The sequence below is a fragment of the Euleptes europaea genome, chromosome 2 (assembly GCF_029931775.1).
Source record: "Euleptes europaea isolate rEulEur1 chromosome 2, rEulEur1.hap1, whole genome shotgun sequence".
Lineage (NCBI taxonomy): Eukaryota > Metazoa > Chordata > Lepidosauria > Squamata > Sphaerodactylidae > Euleptes > Euleptes europaea.
Genome location: NC_079313.1, coordinates 5528895 through 5555611, shown reverse-complemented (window position 1 = coordinate 5555611; position 26717 = coordinate 5528895). Strand labels below are relative to the sequence as shown.

Here is a 26717-nt window from a genome sequence, read left to right as displayed (position 1 = left end):
GGGGTTTCTCCAAAATGAACTCAGGTTTCTCCAAAAATTCACCTGCAGAATCTGATTTTAAGGCACAGGAGGCACCCAACCCTGAAGGTGACCCTTGGGGTCTTAAGGACCAACCCAACACTTGGGGCAAACAAACAGATAAAATCATGAGCTTTATTTTTTTCATCTCTGCTTAAAAAAGAAGAGAAAAAGGATTCCTATTAATTAAAAAACAGGTTACAAAATACATGATACCGCAGTGTTGCTGGCAACAAAGAACTGTACAGGACAGGTTATGGGAAGGAGGAAAACCCAACTTTGCAGGCTCTCTAATCTTCCTGTTCCCGATAACAGTAATATTCAGGCGAGTTCCTGTCCTGGTTGTCGTTGGCTACCTCGCCGGGATTGCCCAGGGGGCAGTACTTGGGGTCATAGATTTGGCGGCTCATGCCAAAAACCTGCCCGCTTTGGTTGGCCCCCTGGGTATAGCCCATCTGGAGAGACATGGAGCTGTCGTCGCATTTATCCGTGCCCGTCTTGGCATCATAGATGTGCCGCCGGGTGCCTGGAGCCGTCATGCCCACCTGCAAGAAGAAACAAGACTGTTCCGCATGAAGGAGCCGTGGAATTTTTTTCGGGGGGGCGGGGGTTTGGACGATGACAGAGGTGGTATATTTGCCAACATGTAGACAGCAGGAGCCTTTCTTTATCAAAAATACAGCTAACAGCCAAAAATATACAGAAGTATATACAAACCAAGTCCTATGATGAAAGGTCAAAGGAGCTGGGTATGTTTAGTCTGAAGAGGAGAAGCCTGAGAGGGGATTTGAAAACCATCTTCAAGTCCTTCAAGGGCTGTCATATAGAGAAGGGTGCCAAGTTGTTTTCTGTTGCCCCAGAAGGTCGGACCAGAACCAGCAGGTTGAAATAAACCAAAAAAGTTTCCGTCGAGACATTAGGAGAACTTTCTAACAGTCAGAGCGGTTCCTCAGTGGAACAGGCTTCCTCGGGAGGTGGTGAGCTCTCCTTCCATGGAGGTTTTTGAGCAGAGGCTAGATGGCCATCTGTCAGCAATGCTGATTCTATGACCGTACACAGATCATGAGAGGGAGGGCACCTTAGCCATCTTCTGGGCGTGGAGTAGGGGTCACTGGGGGTGTGGGGGGGAGGTACTTGTGAATTCCCTGCATTGTGCAGGGGGTTGGACTAGATGACCCTGGTGGTCCCGTCCAACCCTATGATTCCATGATTCTATTCTATGGTTCTGTCATTTCCTACAGCCCAACAGGATGGCCTGTAGTTCTCGGCGTTGGAACTCAGAGGGAGTGGACTATCGAGAGAAGAGCTATTAAAAACAGCAGGGGATCAACGTTTACTAACTGCGGAAACTGTGATTGCTATCTACCAGCAATTAAACAAGATCTTAAACAAGTTGGATGATTTAAGTGCCATGCGGGACAGAAAATCGGGTGTGGTGGGGGCTGAAACCCTGTCCTTGGAGGCCGGCCCTCCATGGAGGGCCGATATCGCTGCTGGATTTAAAGCCACAAATAGTAATTTAAAAACCACGAGGACAGCACGAGTCATTGATCAGGGCTGAAAGACAGGAAGCAGTAATGGGCAGAAGTTAGGCTGCCGGAAAATAAAGGTGTTGTGTGGGGGTTTTTTTAATTAACAAGAACAGGTTTCTAGTCCTCATGACAAAGGTGTGCTTGAATGGAAGCCCACTGAAGTCTCGGAAGCCACTGAAGTGGGACTGGCCCTTGGCTTCTTGCCCCTCCCTGCGGATTAGCAAAACTAAAGTTACGCAAGTATGTTTTGCATTATTATACTTAGAAGAGAAAGAAAAATAGGACTACACATGAAGCTGTGGGTGGTTTCCATCACTGGGGGTGGGGACGGGATGACGAACCCCTTCAGCCATGCCAAACTTCGAAGGCAAGGTGCTCCATTCTCACCTGACTGGCACACTTGTTAGTGCCCATCTGCAGACTAATCGTGGAGTGGTCCATTGGCGGGAGGATCTGGTTCTTGGGGTCGTACAGGTGCCGCCTGGTGCCGTAGGCTGTCATCCCCGATTGACTGGCACATTTATTAGTGCCCATCTGAAGCACAGAAAGAGAGACAGAGAAGTCGTTTATGCATGGGTACTTACATTCATGTTCGCCCCGGTCTGTCTCGGTTGTTCCTTGGAGTTATGCATAAGTTTTCTGTCCATTACAGTTGACCTTGCTAACAGCCCTGGCAAATCCCGGGACTTCCCATTCCTCTGTTAACCCAATTCTTCCCTCTCTCCTGAGCTCAGCCCGGGTGAAATCCCCATGCATAATGCAAAGCGCAGGACATGGAAGCTTGGGGGAGTGACGTTTCTCTCACAGAGAGCACTACAGCCAGTTTCAAAGCAGTGTGTCAAAGAGCGGGCATTAAAATGCTTCCTGCTTCCTTGGAGATCTTTCTGAGCAGAAGAAAGGATTTTAAAGACAAGGCTTGGGTTTCTTCCCCCACCCCGGCCCTTTTCAGATAGCTCCCTTTTTTTGTTTTTATTATTTACATGCTTTTTTATGCAGCAACTGGGTTTTTTTGGGGGGGGGGGCTTTTCTCTCACTACAGCTAATTACAAAGCAGCATTTCAAGGGGCAGGGACTGAAATGCTTCTTGATTCACGCTTGGATACTGCTGGTGCATAGATTCCCAACTGGAAAGTGTAGGAACCTCCCACACAGGTAAAACTCCCATGCATAAACGACCAGAGAGAGAGAGAGAACACTTTTATTATTATTTATTTAATCCATTTATGCCTGGGCTTTCTCCCCAACGGGGACCCAAAGTGGCTTGCAGCATTCTCCTCTCCTCCATTTTATCCTCACAATAACCCTGCGAGGTAGGTTAGCCTGAGAGCATGTGACCGGCCCAAGGTCACCCAGCAAGGTTAGCCAGCAAGATGTAGTGGTTAAGAGCGACGGACTCTAATCTGGAGAACCGGATCGGTTTCCCCACTCCTACATATGAAGCCAGCTGGGTGACCTTGGGCCAGTCACAGTTCTCTCTGAACTCTCTCAGCCCCACCTACCTCACAAGGTGTCTCTTATGGGGAGGGGAACAGAAGGCAATTGTAAGCCGGTTTGAGACTCCTTAAAAGGAAGATAAAATTGGGGTATAAAAACCAACTTGTCTTCTTCAAGCTTCCATGGCACAAGTGGGGATTCGAACCTGGGTCTTCCAGATACTAGTACAACACTCTCAATCAACCCATCACACTGGCTGACAGTGTTTTAATTTCAATATGAGCCTTGGGGCTTCATTCACTGATTCGCGGGGCAGTCAAAGTCATGGGGGTACTTGCAGAACAAACAGAAAGCTGGAATTACATATTCCTGATACACCCCAATAATTTTTAATCTACATTTATACTTTTACCCTCTCCCCCGCTGAGGAACTCAAGGCAGCACACCCTACCTCCATTTTATCCTCCCAGCAACCCTGCAAGGTAGGTTAATAGGCTGAGAAGGTGGGACTGGCTGAAGATCACCCAGCGAAGAAGAAGAGTTGGTTTTTATACCCCACTTTTCTCTGCCTTTAAGGAGTCTCAAACCGTCTTACAATCACCTTCCCTCCCTCTCCCCACAACAGGCACCCAGTGAGGTAGGTGGGGTTGAGAGAGTTCGGAGGGAACTGTGACTAACCCAAGGCTTCATGGAGAGGAGTGGGGAATCAAACCGGGTTCTCCAGATTAGAGTCCACTGCTCATAGAATCGTAGAGTTGGAAGGGACCACCAGGGTCATCTAGTCCAACCCCCTGCACAATGCAGGAAATTCACAACTACCTCCCCCGTCAGCTCTGGATCACCAGCTAAAACCCACAAACGAACTCCTAGGCAGGTTTTCCATAGAAAGTTGTTTATTGAGAAATAAGCACAGTGGTAAGCAGAAAGTGACTTGGGGAATAAGCAACGACACTAATGGGGAAATGCTGAGGGTACGGGAGATCTAAAGAAATGCAAATTCAGAATGGCTCTTGATTGCCACAGCAATCCCTCCCCCTGTTCCCTGTTCTCAGGGTCTTGTTCCCAAGGAAGAGCCGGCGTAGAAGCCATAACATCAGTACAGAGGATAACATCGTGACCTTGAGGGTAACCACCTGGCCAGACATTGAACAACAGGCCAGTGCCTGACACCCCCCACACCCCCAGTGACCCCCTACTCCATGCCCAGAAGATGGCCAAGATGCCTTCCCTCTCATCATGTAGTGGGGAATCAAACCTGGTTCTCCAGATTAGAGTCCCCCGCTCTTCACCACAACACCACAGTGGCTCAGAAACGTGACACTTTTTACAGCCAACTGCCTCAACCGGCAAAATCCGTAGCAGCCTGCAAACTAAAACAACCCATGCAACAGAAGCGGGTGGGGGAGCTTTCCCTGTCTACTTCTCACTGAGGGTGTGGGGTTTGCAGCAACCCCAGAACACAGCCATATTTCAAAACGCACACGAACACGGGGACCCATGCGCGCCAGCACCACAGACAGCTCCCCTCCCTGACGCCGCCGACTCACCTGCAGACCAATGACGCACTGGCCGGCTTTCAGCTTCGCATCGTCAAAGCTCCTCTGCTGTTTCTCCGAATATTTCACCCCGATGTCCAGACCGCTGTCGATCCCCTTCGTCTTGGCCTGCCGGGAAAGGGACAGGAGGGAGGGAACCGGCTTGGAATCACGGCATGTTTCTAGTCCCTACGGGGACAGAGAGAACACATGTACACACATGGAGCTGCCGTATACTGAATCAGGACCTTGACCCATCCAAGTCAGTATTGTTTACCCAGGCTGGCAGCAGGTCTCCAGACTGGCATGCAGAAGGTCCCACGTTCAATCTCCAGCATCTCCAGTTAATGGGACTAGGCAAGTAGGTGATGGGAAAGACCCCTGCCCGAGACCCTGGAGAGCCGCTGCTGGTCTGAGCAGACAATACGGACTTTGATGGGACCAAGGGTCTGATTCCATATAAGGGCCATAGTGGTAGACCATCTACTTGGCATACAGAAGGTCCCAGGTTCAATCCCCAGGATCTCCAGTTAGAGGGACCAGGCAAGTAGGTGATGTGAAAGGCCCCTGCCTGAGACCCTGGAGATTCATGGAGAGGGGCTGTGGCTCAGTGGTAGAGCATCTACTTGGCATGCAGAAGGTCCCAGGTTCAATCCCCGGCATCTCCAGTTAAAGGGACCAGGCAAGTAGGTGATGGGAAAGACCTCTGCCTGAGACCCAGGAGAGCCATGGAGAGGGGCTGTGGCTCAGTGGTAGAGCATCTGCCTGGCATGCAGAAGGTCCCATGTTCAATCCCCGGCATCTCCAGTCAAAAGGACTCGGCAGGTAGGTGACGTAAAAGACCTCTCTGCCTGAGACCCTGGAGAGCCGCTGCCGGTCTGAATAGACAATACGGACTTTGATGGACCAAGGATCTGAATCGGTATAAGGCAGCTTCATGTGTTCATGTGAAACGACAAGGGACGGGAAAGAGAGGAGAAAAAGGAAAGGGGGAGAAGAGAAAGGAAAGGAAGGGAGACAGGGAGGGAGGACAGGGCAGAATCTGGCAGCTTCTCCCTCTTGTCATTCCAGAGCTGTAGATAACAGCCCTAAAAGGTATGCCGATAGCATTCCTGCCGTTCGACAGGCAGAGGGCGAACGGTAGGCAGCTTCCTAAAGAAGAGTTTGCGGCGCAGGAGGAGACGGTTGCGGCGGGACCTCCCCGGAGGCCTGATTTCCCGGCAGCCGGGACCCCCGCTTGCTCACCATGCCCGCCAGAGCCAGCAGCGACACCTGGACTTGTGTCATGTTCCCGCTCTCGTAGAGATCATTGGCTTCAAAGAGGTCGACCGGCTTGAAGCCGTAGCTGATCAGGGCCTTGATGAAGTTGGACAGGTTCTCCAGCTGATGAAGGAAGGAGGGGGAGACAGCAGTCACAACCAACCTAGAGCAATCCCAGGGCCGTGGGGTTTTCAAAGTAAGGTGTTTTGCCATGGCCTGCCTCTGCATAGCAACTGTGAACTTCCTTGGCGGTCCTCCATCCAAGTACTAACCAGGGCTGACCCTGCCTTCCTTCCAAGATCTGATGAGATCAGGCTAGCCTGGGCCATCCAGGTCAAGGCGAGAGACTTCAAAGGTGGGTTGCCCTTGCCTGCCTCTGCACAGCAACCGTGGACTTCCTTGGTGGTCCTCCATCCAAGTACTAACCAGGGCTGACTCTGCCTTCCTTCCAAGATCTGATGAGATCAGGCTAGCCTGGGCCATCCAGGTCAAGGCGAGAGACTTCAAAGGAGGGTTGCCCTTACCTGCCTCTGCACAGCAGCTATGGACTTCCTTGGTGGTCCTCCACCCAAGTACTAACCAGGGCCGACCCTGCCTAGCTTCCAAGATCTGATGAGATCAAGCTAGCCTGGGCCATCCAGGTCAAGGCAAGAGACTTCAAAGGTGGGTTGCCCTTGCTTGCCTCTGCACAGCGACACTGGACTTCCTTGGTGGTCCCCCATCTAAGTACTAACCGGGGCTGACCCTGCTTAGCTTCCAAGCTCTGGTGAGATCGGGCTAGTCAGGGCTATGCAGGCTGCTTGAGAGTAATGAAGGTCTCATCAAAAATAAGCCCTGTCCTAAGAAAGGTTGTAAACTACAAGCCAGGTATCTGGGAAGGGGATGGTTCTGAGGGTCACATCAATAATTTTTTTTGTGTTCAAGTTTTCAATGTAGAGATGTGAAGGCCCTTCTCTGAGATTCTCTAAACTCTCAGGGTCTTCAGAAGGACCCTTCTGTTTCTAACTAAGGTCATTTATGCATGGGTACCTGGACTCACGTTCGCCCCGCCTGACTCAGTTGTTCCTTGGGGTTCTGACCGTTTTTTCCATCCATTAGAAATGACCTCGCTGCCAGCCCTCGCAATGTCTTCCCACTCCTCTGTTGACCCAACCCTTCCCTCTCCCCCGAGCCCAGCCCAGCTGAAATCCCCATGCAGAAGGCAAAGCAGGGGAAACAGAAGCTGGCTTTCTCTCACAGCCAATCACAAAGCAGTGTGTAAAGAGGCGGGGATTCAAATGCTTCCTGCCTCCTCGGGGCTCTTTCTGAGCAAAAGAAAGGCTTTTTAAAACCGAGGCTTGGCTTTCTCTCCCCCCCCCCCCCGTTCTTTCTGATTGCTCTGTTTTTTGTTCTTAAAATGCTTTTTTATGCAGCAGTTGGGTTTTGGGGTGGGGAATCTTCTCTCACAGTGAGCACTGCAGAGTAAACCAATTACAAAGCAGCATTTAAAGAGGCGGGACTCGATTTGAGCTTGGAGAATGCTGGTGCAGAGATTCCCAACTGGAAAGTGTGGGCCCAGCCGGCAACGAGCCTCAGGTAAAACGCCCATGCATAAATGACCTAACCCTCTGCTGTTCTCAGCATTCCCACTTCTTGGAGCACACTCAGGCCTTATCTCATTTTTTGCATATCTGTGTACCCCCCCCCCCAAGTACACGGCCCCATAGTGCGGCTTTTGTTATCCACATGGAGCATACTTTTATCCAGCATACTTTTAGATATTCTAAGCTCCAGGATACGAACAAACACCACTGCCTCGTACTGAAGAAGACCACTAACCCATCCAGCTGTGTATCTGTGTATTGGGGAGGGGCCATGGCTCAGTGGTAGAGCCTCTGTTTGGCATGCAGAAGGTCCCAGGTTCAATCCCCGGCATCTCCAGGTAAAGGGACTAGGCAAGTAAGTGATGGGAAAAACCTCTGCCTGAGACCCTGGAGAGCCATGAAGAGGGGCTGTGGCTCAGTGGTAGAGCATCTGCCTGGCATGCAGAAGGTCCCAGGTTCAATCCCTGGCCTCTCCAGTTAAAGGGACCAGGCAAGTAGGTGATGTGAAAGACCTCCGCCTGAGACCCTGGAGAGCCGCTACCGGTCTGAGTAGACAACACTGACTTTGATGGACCAGGAGTCTGATTCAGTAGAAGGCAGCTTCATGTGTTCCTGTGTGTTTCTAGGGTTACCAACCTCAAGGTGGAGACCAGAGTTCTCTCAGAATTGCAACTTATTCTCCAGCCAAAAGAGATCAGATCCCCTAGAGGAAACGGCAGCTTTGGAGGGCGGGTTCTATGATATACCACAGAGGCTAAGAGAAATGGAAGTCCTAGAGCAGCATCACACCCTTACTGAGCCCCCTCCCCAACTCACACCCTCTCCAGGCACCGCCCCGATACCCCTAGAAATTTCCCAAGCCAGAGCTAGAAACCTTCCCAGTATAACCTGCTCTAGCAGCCCTTCTCCAGGGTCTCACTCAGAGAAACGTCTTTCCCACCACCTGCTCCCCAAGTTCCTTTAACTAGAGATGCCAGGGGTTGTCTGGGACCTCTAGGGGCTTGACCTCCAAGCCATGGCCTCTGCCCGGTATGTTCTAGCATTAAGCCCACCCAAACACTGGTAGCCCCCAAGCTCCTTGGCTCTGATCCTTTAAGACTTTTAATCTCCCCCTTGCATTATGTATACATACCTGGTGCCAGTTGAGCGCCGAATGGTTAATTTTCTTTATGGAACCCGGCTGCAGCAGATTTATTAGCCTGGAGGGGGGGAGGGAAAAGGGGGGGTTGCATCAATGCAACATCATTGTAAAAAGTCAGCTATCCGGCAAAATTGTGATGATCAGGAAGATAATAAATCTAAGTTGGAGACTCTCTTCACAGATTACTGTCCTTTCTCCTTGTTTGTGGGCTTCCTGGAGGCACCTGGTTGGCCGCTGTGTGAACAGACTGCTGGACTTGATGGGCCTTGGTTGGATCCAGCAGGGCTGTCCTTATGTTCTTATGGAGGACGGGGCTATCCATGGCTACTAGTAAAAACTGATACTAGTCACGATGCATCCCTATTCTCTCCAGGATCAGAGGAGCATGCCTATTGTATTAGGTGCTGAGGAACACAGGCAGGAGGATGCTGCTGCAGCCGTCTTGTCTGGGGGCTTCCTAGATACACCTGGTTGGCCACTGTGTGGACAGACTGCTGGACTTGATGGGCCTTGGTTGGATCCAGCAGGGCTGTCCTTATGTTCTTATGGAGGACGGGGCTATCCATGGCTACTAGTAAAAACTGATACTAGTCACGATGCATCCCTATTATCTCCAGGATCAGAGGAGCATACCGAATATATCAGGTGCTGTGGAGCACAGGCAGAATAAATGCTGCTGCTGTCGTCTTGCTTGTGGGCTTCCTAGATACACCTGGTTGGCCACTGTGTGGACAGACTGCTGGACTTGATGGGCCTTGGCCTCATCCAGCTGGGCTTTTCTTATGTTCTTATGTTCAGCAGGAGAGATAAAACAAAGAAAGGCTTGCAGGATAGGGGACTGCCCACTTACTCGCAGAGGATGACGCCGTCCTTCAAGCCCTTCTGGAAGTCGGGCCCAATTTCCCTGCCGGTGATGCCTTCGATCCATTCCCGTAGCTCCGACTCCTTCTGAGGGTCGTACTTCTGGGCAAGCTGGAGAGGAGGGGGAGAAAAGGACAGGGTCAGACCTTCCAATCCTCAAACCCCTGAGATCTCTTTCTGGCCCTTTCTGAAGTCCCCCACCCCATTTCCTGCTCAGGCAGACAACAGGAAAATATCTGAGGCGATCCACGATCACACACAAAGCCAAAGTCCGTCTGTCTAGACTGGTTTTGTTTCTTGACAGGCTACGGTTCTCCAAGGCTCCAGGGTAGGAAGAGTTCTTTCCCATCACTGCAAGTCTCCCCCACCCCCCAAAAAAAGACAGGCTTGTGCATACTCCAAGACAGCTAGCATGGTGTAGCGGTTAAAAGCGGTGGTGTGGAGCGGTGGAGGCTAATCTGGTGAACCGGGTTGGTTCCCCCACTCCTACACATGAAGCCAGCTGGGTGACCTTGGGCAAGTCACACCTCTCTCAGCCCCACATACCTCCCAGGGTGTCTATTGTGGGGAGGGGGAGGGAAGGAGATTGTAAGCTGGTTTGATTCTGCCTTAAGTGGTAGAGAAAGTCGGCAGATAAAAACCAACTCTTCTTCTTCTACCTGCCATTCCATCACACAAGCATGCGATCTGAACATTTTCACTTTTGTCTGATGAACTCAGGCTTCTAGTCCTCATCGTAAACCCTCCCTACCGAAGCAGTTTCTCTGTTTAAAAAAAAGCTTCCTTTTCCATCCCTTGTCAACTCTGCAGCCACATCTTCGGGAAGCCCAATGAAGCTATCCAACCACAGAATCATAGAGTTGGAAGGGGCCATAGAGGACATCTAGCCCAACCCCCTGCTCAATGCAGGATCAGCCTAGAGCATCCCTGACAAGCGCTTGTCCAGCCTCTGCTTAAAGTCTGCCAGTGAGGGGGAGCTCAACACCTCCCCAGGTAGCCGATTCCACCGTCGAAAAACTCTTACTGTAAAAGTTATTTCCTAATATCCAGCTGGCACCTTTCCGCCCACAATTTAAACCCGTTATTGCGAGTCCTATCCTTTGCTGCCAATAGGAACAGCTCCCTGCTGGAGAGCCAGCGTGGTGTAGAGGTTAAGAGCGGTGGTTTGGAGCCATGGACTCTGATCTGGAGAACTGGGTTCGATTCCCCACTCCTCCACATGAGTGTCAGGCATATCAGTGTTGTTCACTTTTTTCACATCCTGCCATCCAGACTCAAGGAATGTTATCCCTACTGAACCGCAGCCAAGGTTGCAAGGACTGTTATGCCTACCACTCTGTTTGATGTTCTGGGAACCTGCTTTGTTCTGGGAACCTACTTTGTTTTCAATATGTAATCTCTCACCCTTCCTGTGCCTCTATATCACCAAGTTTCAGCAAGACAGCCCCATAGCTGTCACCCTTTCCTTTATGCTCTGTTATTCTATTTGACCAGTAAAGACCAGCTTCTTTGGACCTATTTGTCTATGTCGTGGTTTCTGGTTCATTTGGACCAAGGGCTTACAATGAGCGGCGGAGGCTAATCTGGTGAACTGGATTTGTTTCCCCGCTCCTCCACATAAAGCCAGCTGGGTGACCTTGGGCAAGTCGCAGCTCTCTTAGAGCTCTCTCAGCCCCACCTACCTCACAGGGTGTCTGTTGTGGGGAGGGGAAGGGAAGGCGATTATAAGCCGGTTTGATTCTTCCTTAAGTGGTAGAGAAAGTCGGCATATAAAAACCAACTCTTCTTCTTCTTCCCTGCCCTCCTTTAAGTGGCAGCCTTTCCAATACTTAAAGAGAGCAATCATGTCCCCCCTCAACCTTCTCTAGACTAAACGTTTCCAAGTCCCTCCGCCTTTCCTCGTAGGGCTCGGTCTCCAGGCCCCGGATCATCCTTGTCGGTCTCCTCTGCACCCGCTCCGTTCTGTCCACATCCTTTTTGAAGTGAGGCCTCCAGAACTGCACACAGGGCTCCAGGTGCGTCCTGACCAATGCCAACCTTTATCTACGGATTTACACCAAACACAGCCTGATTTTGTGGTTTCAAACCTCGATCTGCAGTGCCCGCACTAGAGGGTTAGAGAGTCACCATGCTGTAAGCGCTCCTCTAGAAAATATCAGCTATTTTTTTTAGGATGGCTGTGATGCAGACAACGGAAGACAAGACCGTTCTTAAAAACAGGAAGTCTCACGGCAGGCACCCGAGAAAAACCGGCTGCCGTCCGCGAAAGCTCGCGGCGGAAGAAAATCTGGTTCGAAGACGAAGGTTTATTTTTCCTGAAGCAAAGTACCAGGGCTACACCCCGTGGAAGACCGAGAGCTGTAATTTACAATTCGGGAGCGCCCAACGTCCGGACACCCTACCCGGCAGCAATTATGTAGTGTTAAAGAATCTCCTGCATCTTTCAAAAAGGCGATTTCCTTTGAGCAAAACCAGAGGGCACCCATCCTTATCTCCTTTCCAATGCCACCCTTCACCCAGACAGCCCAGAGCACTTTCTGTTGCTCTCCCCTCCGTTTTCCTACAACGTTGCAGAGCGGGTCGGGATCAAACCAGAGCACCTCGCTTAAGGTCCCCCAAGCAAGCGGCAAGGCAGAGGGGGGATTCGAACTCAATGAGTTAGCAACAGAATGGCTTTTAATGTTGGCTCCATTTTCTGGAACAGCGTTTTAAACATTTCTGTCCAGATATACAATAATACAGGCCAGGGGTCCCCCACCTTTATGAGCCTGCGGGCACCTTTGGGATTTTGACAGCACATGGCAGGCTCAGCCACCAAACGGGTACTTCGAACCTTGGTTCCCCAGATTTGGGGTTCATCTCTCCCCCACCCCCATCGATCAACCGACGGCTACCACAACGGCGGAGGGTTGCTTCAGAGAGTCTGGGATGCCCAGCCCCTTGTGGGAGGCACCCGGCTTCTCACCTGCGTAACAAGGATGCCAGCTAAACAATAAACCAGATTTGTCATGAACACATGAAGCTGCCTTCTACTGAATCAGACCCTTTGTCCATCAAAAGTCAGTATTGTCTACTCAGACCGGCAGCGGCTCTCCAGGGTCTCAGGCAGAGGTCTTTCACATCACCTACGGCTTGGTCCCTTTAACTGGAGATGCCGGGGATTGAACCTGGGACCTTTCTGCATGCCAAGCAGATGCTCTACCACTGAGCCACAACCCCTCCCATAAATGAACACATGAAGCTGCCTTATACTGAACCAGACCATTGTTCCACCAAAGTCAGTATTGTCTACTCAGACCAGCAGCCGTTCTCCAGGGTCTCAGGCAGGGGTCTTTCACATCACCTATTTGGCTAGTCCCTTTAACTAGAGATGCCAGGGATTGAACCTGGGACCTTCTGCATGCCAAGCAAATGCTCCACCACTGAGACACAGCCCCTCTCCATGGCTCTCCTGGGTCTCAGGCAGAGGTCTTTCCCATCACCTACTTGCCTGGTCCCTTTAACTGGAGATGCCGGGGACTGAACTTGGGACCTTCTGCATGCCGAGCGGATGCTCCACCACCAAGCCACAGCCCCTCCCACAGATGTTTTTGCACCCTGTCGGGTGAAAAGGAGGCGGCGAAGATAAAAACCAGAGCTGGTTCCCCCATGACGCCACCGCCGAGGTTCTTTTTACCAAGCCGGTGCCTCGCCCTGGAGGCAAAGGGAATAGCAGGTGCCGGAAACAGACGAGGGCAGGTCTCCTCCTCCGGCCGGTTTCTGCTGACAGCGCAAACACACCAGGGGTGTGTCGAATCACACACACCCCTCTTCTCTAATTTGGAATTTCTCCCCTGCCTTTTTTTAAAGCACTGGCAGGAAGGCTGGCGTTTCCACCAAGAAAGGGAGATAACGTTCAAAAGTCCACCGCACCGCTCAAGAGTTGTTACCTGCTGTAACCTTTTAACTTCCCTGGCCGATTGAGAAAGTTGATTTCCCTGCCTGATACCCTCCACCCGGCACAAGTCGCGAACGGCTGACGGCTGACGTTACTTGGCCTTTTACTGCATGGAGATTTACAGGGTTGCTCAACCAGGTGACCCAGGACCTACCTGTAAGCGTCACAACAGTAAAGCAGGTGCTGTCCAAACCAGTCCAAGGACTTTATGGATTTGCCTTCTCTGCCCTGCCCAGGTTTTTATATTCATGTGTGTGTGTGTGGGTTTACAGTTGTAATAGCTGGAGATTTCCAGCAGCCACCTGGAGGTTGGCAACCCTAGCCCCATGGCGAGCCTGGCTTGCTTGCAGATAACAGACAGGAAAGTTTTAATGCTTTAATTTCATAGATCTCTGCCATTTGAAGTTTATGGAATGATCCAGTCTTCCTTGACACTAAGGTACTATAGAATATTTCTGTTCCTTGGAGAATATTTCTGTTCCTTCCTCATTGGGACAGGCTTCCTCGGGAGGTGGTGAGCTCTCCTTCCATGGAGGTTTTTAAGAAGAGGTTAGAGGGCCATCTGTCAGCAAGGCTGATTCTATGACCTTAGGCAGATGATGAGAAGGAGGGCACCTTGGCCATCTTCTGGGCATGGAGTAGGGGTCACTGGGGGTGCGGGGGGGGGGAGGTAGCTGTGAATTTCCTGCATTGTGCAAGGGGTTGGGCTAGATGACCCTGGGGGTCCCTTCCAACTCTATGATTCTATTATTCTAATGCCACACGTGAACCAACATGCAGGTAGGAAGGCAGACTGGCTAGTTGGTTGATTTAAGGGTCAATTTGATGATTTATAGGCTGCTTACAACTAAGAGTTCCCAGTTGATTCCTTGGCCACTTTCAACTAAGCGTTCCCAAGGACACTTTTTACAAGATAATATATATTTTTTTTAAAAATCAATAGGACAGTAAAATGCAGTCAAAACAGTAGAAAAAATAGAATTAAAATATCAGAATTCCAATGAACTGAGGAACCCTGCAGAAAAGTCAGATCTTCAATGCCATGCGGAAGGCCTTTATGAAGCAGGCGTCCTCAAACCGCATGTTCAGATGACCTCACGAGGGAGAACACGTTGGCTCTTTAGTTTGTCCAACTACTCCTAAAAATTTCCTTTCCCTACAGATGGGAGGGAGGCAACCGACAACTTTTAAGATGTCCTTAGTCAGAATTTTCTTCTCTCTGGGTTTAACAACCAGTAATCCTCCTGCTCTTATTAAACTACAGCTCAAACAGGTTTTCCCTCCTTTCCCCTCCATCCAACCTGCCCAGGTAGGTTTCTCAGTCAACAGAATAAGGATCAACTAAGCAGTTCTAAGCCTCTTAAGATATCCTAAAATCACTGCCTTTGAAAAGGCCAGTGGGGTTATTCACCGGGGATGCAAGCCTGGGCGCACTTACATGCGAGTAAGCCTATAGAACACAGTGGGACTCATGAGTGACTTTCGCTGGCCATGATTCTTTTTTAAGTCGGTCACCGAAAAAGGTATCCCCAATTAACTGAACAAAACAAAAAAAAGTTACTTAATACAAGAACTCATAAGAGTTGCCTAAATTGTCCAACCTTTCCACCAAGGAGGCCAGGGCGGCATGCCTAGCTCTCCCTTCCTCAGTTTTATTTATTTAATTCATACGCATGCCACCTTTCTCCTCACAACAACCCTCATAAGAACCCTGCGAGGCAGGCCCAAGTCGCAGCATGGTGTAGTGGTTAAGAGCGGTGGTTCGGGGTGGTGGACTCTAATCTGGAGAACCGGGTTTAATTCTCCACTTCTCCACACAAGCGGCGGACCCTAATCTGGTTGAACTGGGTTCCCTACTCCTATACACGAAGCCAGCTGGGTGACCTTGGGCTAGTCACAGCTCTCTCAGCCCCACCGACCTCACAGGGTGCCTCTTGTGGGGAGGGGAAGGGAAGGTGATTGTAAGCTTTGATTCTCCCTTAAGTGGTAGAGAAAGTCGGCATAGAAAAACCAACTCTTCTTCTTCTTCTTCTTCTCCGTGTTATTCTTTTGGTATTTAATTACTTTATTATTATTTTATTATTAAATTTTGCCACAGACAAGAGTAACAGAATCATTTGCATCTGATAGTAGCCACGTCAAACTGCGCCCTCGTACTGCCAAATGCCTTGTTGGACACTGCCGTATTTTTAAATAAAGGATTAATTAAACTAGCCCACGGCTCATTAAACCGAGGACACTCCATGATCCTGTGCTCGATAGGTCCGGCTTTGTCGGGCGATGGAAATATTTCGAACACAAAAAATGCACTATGGCCAATGAAAGAATGCAACTTCTGTGTTCCAAGAAAGGTTTATCAAACTACTATACTGCCACATTTACATAACAGACATAAGGAATTAAAAAATAAACAAACATGAATATATGAATATATGAAAAGTGCCTATGTAGCTCTGTTCCTACTCCAGCTATCTAGCAATGCAGTTGGAATAAACAACATATGCTGTGTCCACCAGAGGAATAATAGGTCTAAACCAGTGGTTCCCAAAGTGGGCAGTACCACCCCCTGGGGGGCGGTGGGATTACCTAGGGGGGCACCAAGAGTCAAGGGGGCAGCAAGGGGTGCTGTAGGTGGGCCCCTTCAACTGTGTTGTTCACTAATTTACAATAGATCGACCTATGGTACCATGCTGGCAGATCTGGTGGAAACTATTGGGATTTTTTCCCCATTCTTTGAGGAGCTGGTACCACTGGATCAAGTTCATCAGTTTTGTTGAATAAATTTCAACTCAAAAGTTTTAACTTGATTTTGAATAGATGTGCAATTAATTGTAACTGTTTTGAAATCGTATTGTTATTATCTTCTTTAGTGCGTCACGCACGCAAACCCCTATTTTCAATCATGCTTTTTATAGGATAGGACAAGGGGGCGCCGGGGTTGAGTCTGTGGAACCAAGGGGGCGGTGGCCCGAAAGGTTTGGGAACCACTGGTCTAAAGCATCACACATGTCCTGTATTCGGACATGGTAGCTAGGTCACAAATGAGAACGATGTCAGCAACCATTAATCAAGCAAGAGGGGAATCCGGTACGTCCCGTTTCATAGTCCTTTCTTCAGTCGCATGTAAGTCCGTGTTGATGTTCCAGAATAGACCCAAGTATGCTGTTTCCCAATCCTCTGGGAATAGATGTGGCCAAAAGTCAAAAGGCACTTGATGCCATAACCATTAATCCGGAGATTAATGGGTAGGGGCTGTGGCTAGGTGAGAGCCTCTGCTTGGCATGCAGAAGGTCCCAGGTTCAATCCCCAGCATCTCCAGTTAAAGGGACCAGGCAAGTAGGTGATGTGAAAGACTTTCTCTGCCTGAGACCCTGGGGAGCCACCGCTGGTCTGAGCAGACAATACTGACTTTGATGGACCGAGGGTCTGATTCAGTATAAGGCAGCTTCATGTGTGTTCATGTGTGAGATGCTATCTAGCAATCTTCCTCACATAAGCGCATATGTCTGATATGCCTGATAGAAATATTTCAGCAGTTGCATCAGAAGGGCCGTCGTTCTCATTAGAAACACTGTCTTGCCCCTCCTTACATACAAACCTGATTAAGACTCCAATCAACGGGACTCCCAGCTACAAAACTGGTTTTGACTTTTAACCTAGGGCCTCTCCAAAACCCTCCCTGAGTTACAAGCGGAAGGCTGCCAATCTAGAACCCAGAGCTCTCTCTTGGGCATGCCACAGCCTGCCCTGAACGGGCCCCCGGCACGTCTCTTCAACGTTCAGGCTCGGCAGCCCCAAAGGGCCCAATTTACTCTTCATGGCCCATTTACGGGATGATTACTCAGCACCTTGAGCCGCATCTTCCGCAAAACGTGCGCAGTGAAGATTATGGGGCACCAAGCCCCCCCCCCCCAATGCATGCATCATGAAAGGGTTCTGCAAACCACAAGGGAAGGATCGAAGCCGCCAGCTTTTGCCAGCATCAAACGTGTTGGGTGAAATCCCTGGTTCACGTCCCTTCCCAAGGAATTCTCTGTTTCGCGACCAGCCACAAACTTATCAACCACACAGCATTCTAGCTTAAATCACCGCAAGGAAGACCGAGATCATAGAATTGGAAGGGACCACTGGGGTCATCTAGCCCAACCCCCTGCACAATGAAGGAACTTCACAGCTACCTTCCCCCCCACACACACACACCCAGTGACCCCTACTCCATGCCCAGAAGAAGAAGAGTGGGTTTCTATATGCCGATTTTCTCTACCACTTAAGGGAGAATCAAACCAGCTTACAATCACCTTCCCTTCCCCTCCCCACAACAGACACCCTGTGAAGTAGGTGGGGCTGAGAGCTCTAAGAGAACTGTAACTTGCCCAAGGTCTCCCAGCTGGCTTTGTGTGTAGGAGTGGGGAAACAAATCCAGTTCGCCAGATCAGCCTCCGCCGCTCATGTGGAGGAGTGGGGAATCAAACCCGGTTCTCCGTATCAGAGTCCACCACTCCAAACCACCGCTCTTAACCACTACACCATGCTGGCTCTCAGAGGAAGAAGAAGAGGAGGAGGAGTTGGTTTTTATATGCCGCCTTTCTCTACCACTTAAGGAAGAATCAAACCAGCTTACAACCTCCTTCCCTCCCCTCCCCACAACAGACACCCTATGAGGTAGGTGGGGCTGAGAGAGTGTGACTAGCTCAAGGTCACCCTGCTGGCTTCATGCGTAGGAGTGGGGAAACCAACCCAGTTCACCAGATTAGCCTCCGCCACTCCTGTGGAGGGGTGGGGAATCAAACCCGGTTCTCCAGATCAGAGCCCACCGCTCCAAACTACTGCTCAATTCTCCAGTTTCCAGAGGCTGGAAACTGAACAAATCAACATCTGAGCAGAGTCCAGTCCAGCATCTTGTTTCTGACAGGGGACAGCCAGGCGCTGAGCACTTCAGGAAGCTTGCAAGCAGGCCATGAGGTCCGCCCCAGTAATCCAAGGTGGACTGCTTTTATACATGGAGGATCCCCATGGGGACCCAACGCGGCTCACATCATTCTCCCCTCTTCCGTTTTACTCTCACAACAATCGTGCGAAGTAGGTTGGGCTGAGAGTTGTGCAACGGGCTCCAGGTCACCCAGCGGAGGGGGGATTTGAACCTGCGCCTGCCTCTCGGATCCTAGGGTGTTGCTCTAACCACTATGCCGCAGCAGCTCTCCTAATCCTGTCATTGCTGAGCTTCCCTCGGAAGAAGATCCATTGAAACCACTAAGACCTACATTCTAGAAGTTGGTATGTAAAGGTGCAAGCCAGTGTCCAGACAGACAGCTGCCCAAACCTCACTCTTAAAAACTGCTATGGAGATACAGGAGTTGCCTTAAATAATATTTTTTTTGCAACAGCAAAGCGTTCCAGGAAAGGGAGGGGCCGTGGCTCAGTTTGTAGAGCATCTGCTTGGCATGCAGAAGGTCCCAGGTTCAATCCCCAGCATCTCCAGTTAAAGGGACCAGGCAAGTAGGTGATGTGAAAGTCCGGCTGCGCCTGAGACCCTGGCGAGCCGCTGCTGGTCTGAGCAGACAATACTGGCTTTGATGGACCAAGGGTCTGATTCAGGATAAGGCAGCTTCGTGTGTACCAGGCAGTATGCAACTCAGGTACACCACAAAGTCACCCCCCTTCTTCCTTTAACAGCCCTTGCAGGAGGAAATGGGAGGGGATACCCTTGAGAACTGGGCAGGACATTCCCGCCTAAATCCCCAGACTTGCACAACTTGACACTGGAAGGCAACACTCCTCGCCTTTCACAAGGCTCCTTCCTTCTTTGGGCTGAACAACTCACGCAGCATTGCAAGGGCTGACAAGTGATTGTGCAAAACACGCACAAACACAACCAAGAAGGCTTCCCAAGATACATGCCCTAAATGGCTTGGAAATGGGGTATCTGAAGGCCCATCTTCTCCCATATGTTCCTGCCTGGGACTTGAGGATCACAGGTAGAGGCCCTCTGGACTGACCCACCAATCAAAGAAACTCATTTATTTGGTCCACGAGACAGGGCCTTTTCAGTGGTAGCTCCATAATTACGGGACAACCTCTCCAGGGCCTGGCCCCCTCAATCGCCCTCTTCAGGAGGTAGCTAAAAATGGTTTTATTTAGGGCTGCATTTTATTAAAGCAGTCCCAAACTATGACTTTTAAATTCTGGTTTATATATATTTATATATATATATATATATAATGTGTATGTATGTATGTTTTATACACACACACACAAATACTATATGTGTGTGTGTGTGTGTGTGTGTGTGTGTGTGTGTCTATACACACACACACATATATATAAATAATGCATTTTAATTATATCATAAGCCACCTTGAGCTCCATAAGGAAGAAAGGCAGCTAATAAATGTTTTCAATAAAAATAGATAAAATGCCTCAAAAGCTGGGGAACCTTTCCCCACAAGTTCTGTGGCTCACGGCGCTTACTTCGCGTATAGAAGAGGAAGAAGAATTGGTTTTTAAATGCCGATTTTCTCTACCTTATTTTAAGAAGTCTCAAACCGGCTTACAATCTCCTGCCCTTCCTCTCCCCACACCCTGTGAGGCAGGCGGGACTGAGAGAGTTCGGAGAGAACTGTGACTGGCCCAAAGTCACGCAGCAGGCTTCATGTGGAAGAGCGGGGAATCGAACCAGGTTCTCCCAATTAGAGTACACCGCTCTTAACACTACACCAAGAAGGCTATTGGCAAGATCCAGAGTCTCCAGGTGAAGCAGGTAGCAGGTGTCACGGAAGACCTCTTGGTACACAAGACCCTGGAGAGCCAGAGAAGGGTCTGATTCAGAGAAGGCTCTGCTCTGGTTAGACCTCACCTAGAGTATTGTGTTCAGTTTTGGGCACTGCAATTTAAGAAAGATGTAGACAAGTTGCAATGTGTCCAGAGGAGGGCAACAAAGATGGTGAGGGGTCTGGAGACCAAGTCCTATGAGGAAAGGTTGAAGGAGCTGGGTATGTTTAGCCTGGAGAAGAGAAGACTGAGAGGGGATATAACCATCTTCAAGTACTTGAAGGGCTGTCATAGAGAGGAGGGTGCCGAGTTGTATTCTTTTGCCCCAGAAGGTCGGACCAGAACCAAAGGGGTTGAAATTAAATCAAAAGAGTTTCCCTCTAGACATTAAGAAGAATTTTCTAACTGTCAGAGCGGTTCCTCAGTGGAACAGGCTTCCTTGGGAGGTGGTGAGCTCTCCTTCCCTGGAGGTTTTTAAGAAGAGGTTAGATGGTCATCTGTCAGCAATGCTGATTCTGTGACCTTAGACAGATGATGAGGGAGGGCGTCCTCTGGGCATGGAGTAGGGGTCACTGGGGGTGTGTGGGGGGGAGGTAGTTGTGAATTTCCTGCCTTGTGCAGGGGATTGGACTAGATGACCCTGGTGGTCCCTTCCAACTCTATGATTCTGATTCCAGTATAAGGAAGCTACACATGCCCAGGAGCAAAAATAAAGATATAACCAAGTTCAGGTCCACTCGATAGTAAAGCACATGGGTTTGACACCAGGAAGTAAAAAGGACTGCAGATGCTGGAAAAACGTTTTTCTCTGCCAGAGATGGTGGAGGGCCAAGCCAAAGAGCCAACACAGAGCTAGGTGGATTTGATTTAAGGCAGCTTCAGCCAAATGGGTGCCCGGAAAGCCAAGCTGGGATGTGAACAGTATCCGGAAGTTATAATAAGCCAGAGAGAAAGCACTTAATAGCCACCAGGAGCCAATAGGAAGGAGGAAAGGAATACTGCCAAGTCATATATCAATCAGAGAGTGGACAGGGAGAAGAGAGAGTGGAGAGAGTGGGCAAGGAGAAGCTTTTCTCCCTCTCTCATAATACTAGAACGTGGGGTCATCTGCTGAACCTGGAGGGTGAGGGATTCAAACCTGATAAAAGGAAGTATTTCTTCATGCAACGCATAGTTAAATTGTGGAACTCCCTGCCCCAGGATGTGGTGATCGCTGCCAACTTGGAAGGCTTTAAGAGGGGAGTGGACATGTTCACGGAGGAGAGGGGTATTCATGGCTACTAGTCCAAATGGATACTAGTCATGATGCATCCCTGTTCTGACCCGTATCAGAGGAGCATGCCTATTCTATGAGGGGCTGTGGAACATGGGTAGGATGTTGCTGCAGACGTCTTGTTTGTGGGCTTCCTAGAGGCACCTGGTTGGCCACTGTGTGAACAGACTGCTGGACTTGATGGGCCTGGGTCTGATCCAGCAGGGCTTTTCTTATGTTCTTATGTTCAGAGACATTCTGGAAAATATGACAACATCACATGCCCAGGAGCAAAAATAAAGATATAACCAAACTCAGGCCCAATCTAGAGTAAAGCACATGGGTTTGACACCAGGAAGTTAAAAAAATCGGCAGATGCTGGAAATGCTTTTTCTCTGCCAGAGACGGTGGGGAGCCAAGCCAAAGAGCCAACACGGAGCTAGATGGATTTGATTTAAGGCAGCTTCACCAAAACGGGTGCCCAGAAAACCAAGCCGGAGGTGAACAGTATCCGGAAGTTATAAACCACCAGGGAGAAAGCGCGTAATAGCCACCAGGAACCAAAAGGAAGGAGGGAAGGAATACTGCCAAGTCAGAGATCAATCAGACACACTTCAGAGAATAGGAGGGCGAAGATTTCCAGGAATGCCAGCCAAGGCCCAATTGAAGAAAACAGGAGCACATGATGGGCGGAGAGGAGATAATCTGGGGCCAGGAATGCAAAATGGTTCAAGAGGTTTCAGAAGAGGATCCCTGCCAGTCCAGCAGCTTCCATCTCATTCAAAATGATCAGGGGACGAGAGACACTGCCCTATGAGGAGCGGTTAAAACGCTTAGGGTCGTTTAGCTTGGAAAGAAAGCAGCTAAGGGGAGACATGATAGAGGTCTATAAAATAATGCATGGTATGGAGAGAGCAGACAGGGAGAAGCTTTTCTCCCTCTCTCATGAGACCAGAATGCGGGGTTGTCTGCCAAAGCTGGAGGGGGAGAGATTCAAAACTGAAAAAAGGAAGTATTTCTTCACACAACGAACGCATAGTTCAATTGTGGAACTCCCTGCCCCAGGATGTGGTGATGGCTGCCAACTTGGGAGGCTTTAAGAGGGGAGTGGACATTTTCATGGAGAAGACTATCCATGGCTACTAGTCAAAAGGGATACTAGTCACGATGCATCCCTATTCTCTCCAGGATCAGAGAACCAGGCCTATTGTACAGGCAGGATGGTGCTGCTGCAGTCGTCTTGCTTGTGGGCTTCCTAGAGGCACCTGGTTGGGCCGCTGTGTGAACAGACTGCTGGACTTGATGGGCCTGGGTCTGATCCAGCAGGGCTTTTCTTATGTTCTTATGTAAGAGGTCATCCAAAGACAGCCTCAGCAGGACCCCGCAACAGCAACACCTCCCTTCTAGCTTTAGGAAATAGCCAAGTTAAAGAGAGACAGCGAGCAAGGGTTCAAGCGACCTAGCAAGCCGCAGCCTCCGGCCTGGGGAACCTGCCTGCCAAACTCACAGAACAAGGCTTATCCAGACCCACTGAAGCACAGGTTCAAATCCCCCCTGGAAGGCCTATGGCCAATCACCACCTCTCAACCTAGCCTACCTCACAGGACTGTTGTGTGAATAAAAGGGGGGGAGGCACCATTGACACCCGGATGAACTACAAGATAAATAAACCAGGAAAACTAGGGGGATCTTTACGTTATTCACCCTGCACATACTTAGAGCCACTTTCACTTTTAGCGATGTTTTAAGGGTAGGAAGGTTTGAAGCGCCAGCTGACAAACCAATAATTTAAATCCGGCTGGGAACAGTTCTAGCCTTCAGTTCTCGCCAGCAGACAGTTATGTCTGCCACAAAGCTAGATGGCCATCTGTCAGCAAGGCTGATTCTGGGAACTTAGGCAGATTGTGAGAAGGAGGGCAGGAAGGGCTGCGGGTGTTTGGCTCTCGTGGCCCTTTCTTACATGCCTAGGGAAATGCCGATTGCCACTTTGGGGTCAGGAAGCAATTTTTCTCCAGGCCAGATTGGCCAGGGATCCTGGAGGGTTCCCTCCCCCATCTTCTGGGTATGGAGTGGGGTTCACTGGGGGGGGGGGGGAGAGAAGTAGTTGTGAATTTCCTGCATTGGGCAGGAGGTTGGACTAGAGGACCCTGGTGGTCCCTTCCAACTCCATGACTCTTGACGACCCTGGTGGTCCCAGCTCCATGACTCTAGATGACCCTGGTGGTCCCTTCCAACTCCATGACTCTATACGACCCTGGTGGTCCCTTCCAATTCCATGACTCTAGATGACCCTTGTGGTCCCTTCCAACTCCATGACTCTAGATGACCCTGGTGGTCCCTTCCAACACTATGACCCTTGACGACCCTGGTGGTCCCTTTCAACACCATGACTCTAGATGACCCTGGTGGTCCCTTCCAACACTATGACCCAGATGGGGGGAAATGTGCATCTACAAAGCAGCAAATCCAAGGCAAAACCTCCCACGCATAAATGGCCATATATGTGAAAGGGTAAAATACATTTGCAAACCACCGTTAAAGTGCGTTGAAAGCGGATTGAAAGTGCATTGTTCCAGCGGCACGAAAGCGCCCTACGTGATTCCAGATGACCCTGTTGCCCCAGAATGTCGGACCAGAACCAACGGGTTGAAATTAAATCCAAAGATCACGGTTACACCGCCCGGATAACCTACAAGAACCAATGAACTCTGACTGTGAAAGCCTTCGACAATATTTTAAATCCAAAGAGTTTCCACCTAGACATTAGGAACAATTTCCTAACAGTGAGAGCGGTTCCTCAGTGGAACAGTCTTCCTCGGGAGGTGGTGGGCTCTCCTTCCCAGGAGGTTTTTAAGCAGAGGCTCGATGGCCATCTGTCAGCAATGTCGATTCTGTGACCTTAGGCCACTGGTTCCCAACCAGGGGTCCGTGGACCCCCAGGGGTCCGCGAGAACTACATTAAGGTCCGCGAAACAACGTTATAAACCCAGAATAAATCAATATTTTCAATTAAAAGTTCTCTATTATCAAATCTATATATTCAAATATTATTCTAAGTTTAATGTTGAACTAACCGTTATGATTAAAGTTTATTTTCAAATTCTCAGAATTTTTATTTTGAGCCTTGGGGTCCCTGCACCGAACCAAAAAGTCCTAGTGGTCCCTGGTCAAAAAAAGGTTGGGGACCACTGCCTTAGGCAGGTGATGAGAGGGAGGGCGCCTTGGCCATCTCCTGGGCATGGAGTAGGGGTCCCTAGGGGTGTGGGGGGGAAGGTGGTGCACTGCGCAGGGGGTTGGACTTGACGACCCTGGGGGTCCCTCCCCACTCTACGATCCCAAGCCAGACGAGCCTGGCCGCCCAAGGGGAAGCCCGGAGGGGTCGCCTTCCCGGAGGCGCGCCGCGCCTCTCCAGGGCGCACGGCGCGCCACCTCTCCAAAGGAGCCTCCGTGCGCCTAGGGCGCACCGCAGCCGGCGGAGGCGGCGGCGGACCCCCTGCCGGCGCCACTCACCCGGTTGCGGACTTCGGCCGACAAGCCGTAGCTGGGGCCCTTGTTGAACTGGCTGCTGCTCATCCTCGGCCGGGGCAGGGCGGCGTCTGGCAGGACCGGGCGAGGCGCGCAACCAGACGCCGCCGCCGCCGCCTTCCCCCGCCGCCCAAGTTTTGGGGCCGGCCTCCCGCCGCTGATTGGCGGCCGGTGGAAATGGCCTTATAAGGGCCGAAAGAGCCGAATTCCTGCAGGAGGGGGGTTTCCTGCCCGGGACCCCCGCCGGCTCCCCCCAAATCTGGGGGTGCAGCGTTGGGCAAGGAGAGGCGCGGGAGGCTCCCTCTTTCTCCCCCTGCGGCGCCCTCCCCTTCCTAAGTTGGACACCCCACCCCCTTAGGGCGGCCCCTCTGCCTGGAAATCTGGGGAGTTGGGCGTTTGGGGTTTTGCCTTGGGTTTGCTGCTCTCTCGATGCACACTTGCCCCATCTGAATCCTTACAACTCAAAGGCCTCTTAGGCATGGGGTTTTTTGCCTTGGATTTGCTGCTCTCTCGATGCACATTCCCGGAGGACTTTCATTCATAGGGTCGCCATGAGTCAGAAGCGACAACACACAGAGAGATGCATATTTTCCCCATCTGAATCCTTAAAACTCAAAGGCCTTTTAGGCATTTGGGGTTTTGCCTTGGATTTGCTGCTCTCTCGATGCACACTTTCCCCATCTGAATCCTTAAAACTCAAAGGCCTCTTAGGCATTTGGGGTTTTGCCTTGGATTTGCTGCTCTCTCGATGCACACTTTCCCCATCTGAATCCTTAAAACTCAAAGGCCTCTTAGGCATTTGGGGTTTTGCCTTGGATTTGCTGCTCTCTCGATGCACACTTTCCCCATCCAAATTCTTAAAACTCAAAGGCCATTTATGCATGGGAGGTTTTGCCTTGGATTTGCTGCTCTCTGGATGCACATTCCTGGAGGACTTTCATTCATAGGGTCGCCATGAGTCGGAAGCGACAACACACACAGAGATGCATATTTTCCCCATCTGAATTCTTAAAACTCAAAGGCCACTTAGGCATGGGAGGTTTTGCCTTGGATTTGCTGCTCTCTCGATGCACACTTTCCCCATCTGAATCCTTAAAACTCAAAGGCCTTTTAGGCATTTGGGGTTTTGCCTTGGATTTGCTGCTCTCTCGATGCACACTTTCCCCATCTGAATCCTTAAAACTCAAAGGCCTCTTAGGCATTTGGGGTTTTGCCTTGGATTTGCTGCTCTCTCGATGCACACTTTCCCCATCTGAATCCTTAAAACCCAAAGGCCTCTTAGGCATGGGAGGTTTTGCCTTGGATTTGCTGCTCTCTCGATGCACACTTTCCCCATCCAAATTCTTAAAACTCAAAGGCCATTTATGCATGGGAGGTTTTGCCTTGGATTTGCTGCTCTCTGGATGCACATTCCTGGAGGACTTTCATTCATAGGGTCGCCACGAGTCGGAAGCGACAACACACACAGAGATGCATATTTTCCCCATCTGAATCCTTAAAACTCAAAGGCCTCTTAGGCATGGGAGGTTTTGCCTTGGGTTTGCTGCTCTCTCGATGCACATTCCCGGAGGACTTTCATTCATAGGGTCGTCACGAGTCGGAAGCGACAACACATGTATTTTCCCCATCTGAATCCTTAAAACTCAAAGGCCTCTTAGGCATGGGAGGTTTTGCCTTGGATTTGCTGCTCTCTCGATGCCCATTCCCGGAGGACTTTCATTCATAGGGTCGCCACGAGTCGGAAGCGACAACACATGTGGCCATTTATTCATGGAAGGTTTTGCATTGGATTTGTCACTCTAGAGATGCACATTTTCCCCATCTGAATTCTCAAAACTCTGCACGCCGGCTTATTGTTGAGTTTTGAGAAT

At 50.2% G+C, this 26717-nt stretch overlaps 1 protein-coding gene across 1 annotated transcript; it reads right to left on the bottom strand.

Moving 5' to 3' along the window:
• Positions 1-262: 262 nt before the first annotated feature.
• CNN2 (calponin 2) lies at positions 263-24913 on the bottom strand. The gene is made up of 7 exons (XM_056844344.1): positions 24832-24913; positions 9354-9475; positions 8495-8561; positions 5765-5902; positions 4532-4648; positions 1938-2084; positions 263-563 (listed from the first exon to the last, which is right to left on the bottom strand). The coding sequence occupies exons 1-7, from the start codon at positions 24892-24894 to the stop codon at positions 309-311; spliced, it is 909 nt and encodes a 302-aa protein (XP_056700322.1). The 5' UTR covers positions 24895-24913; the 3' UTR covers positions 263-308.
• Positions 24914-26717: the final 1804 nt, after the last annotated feature.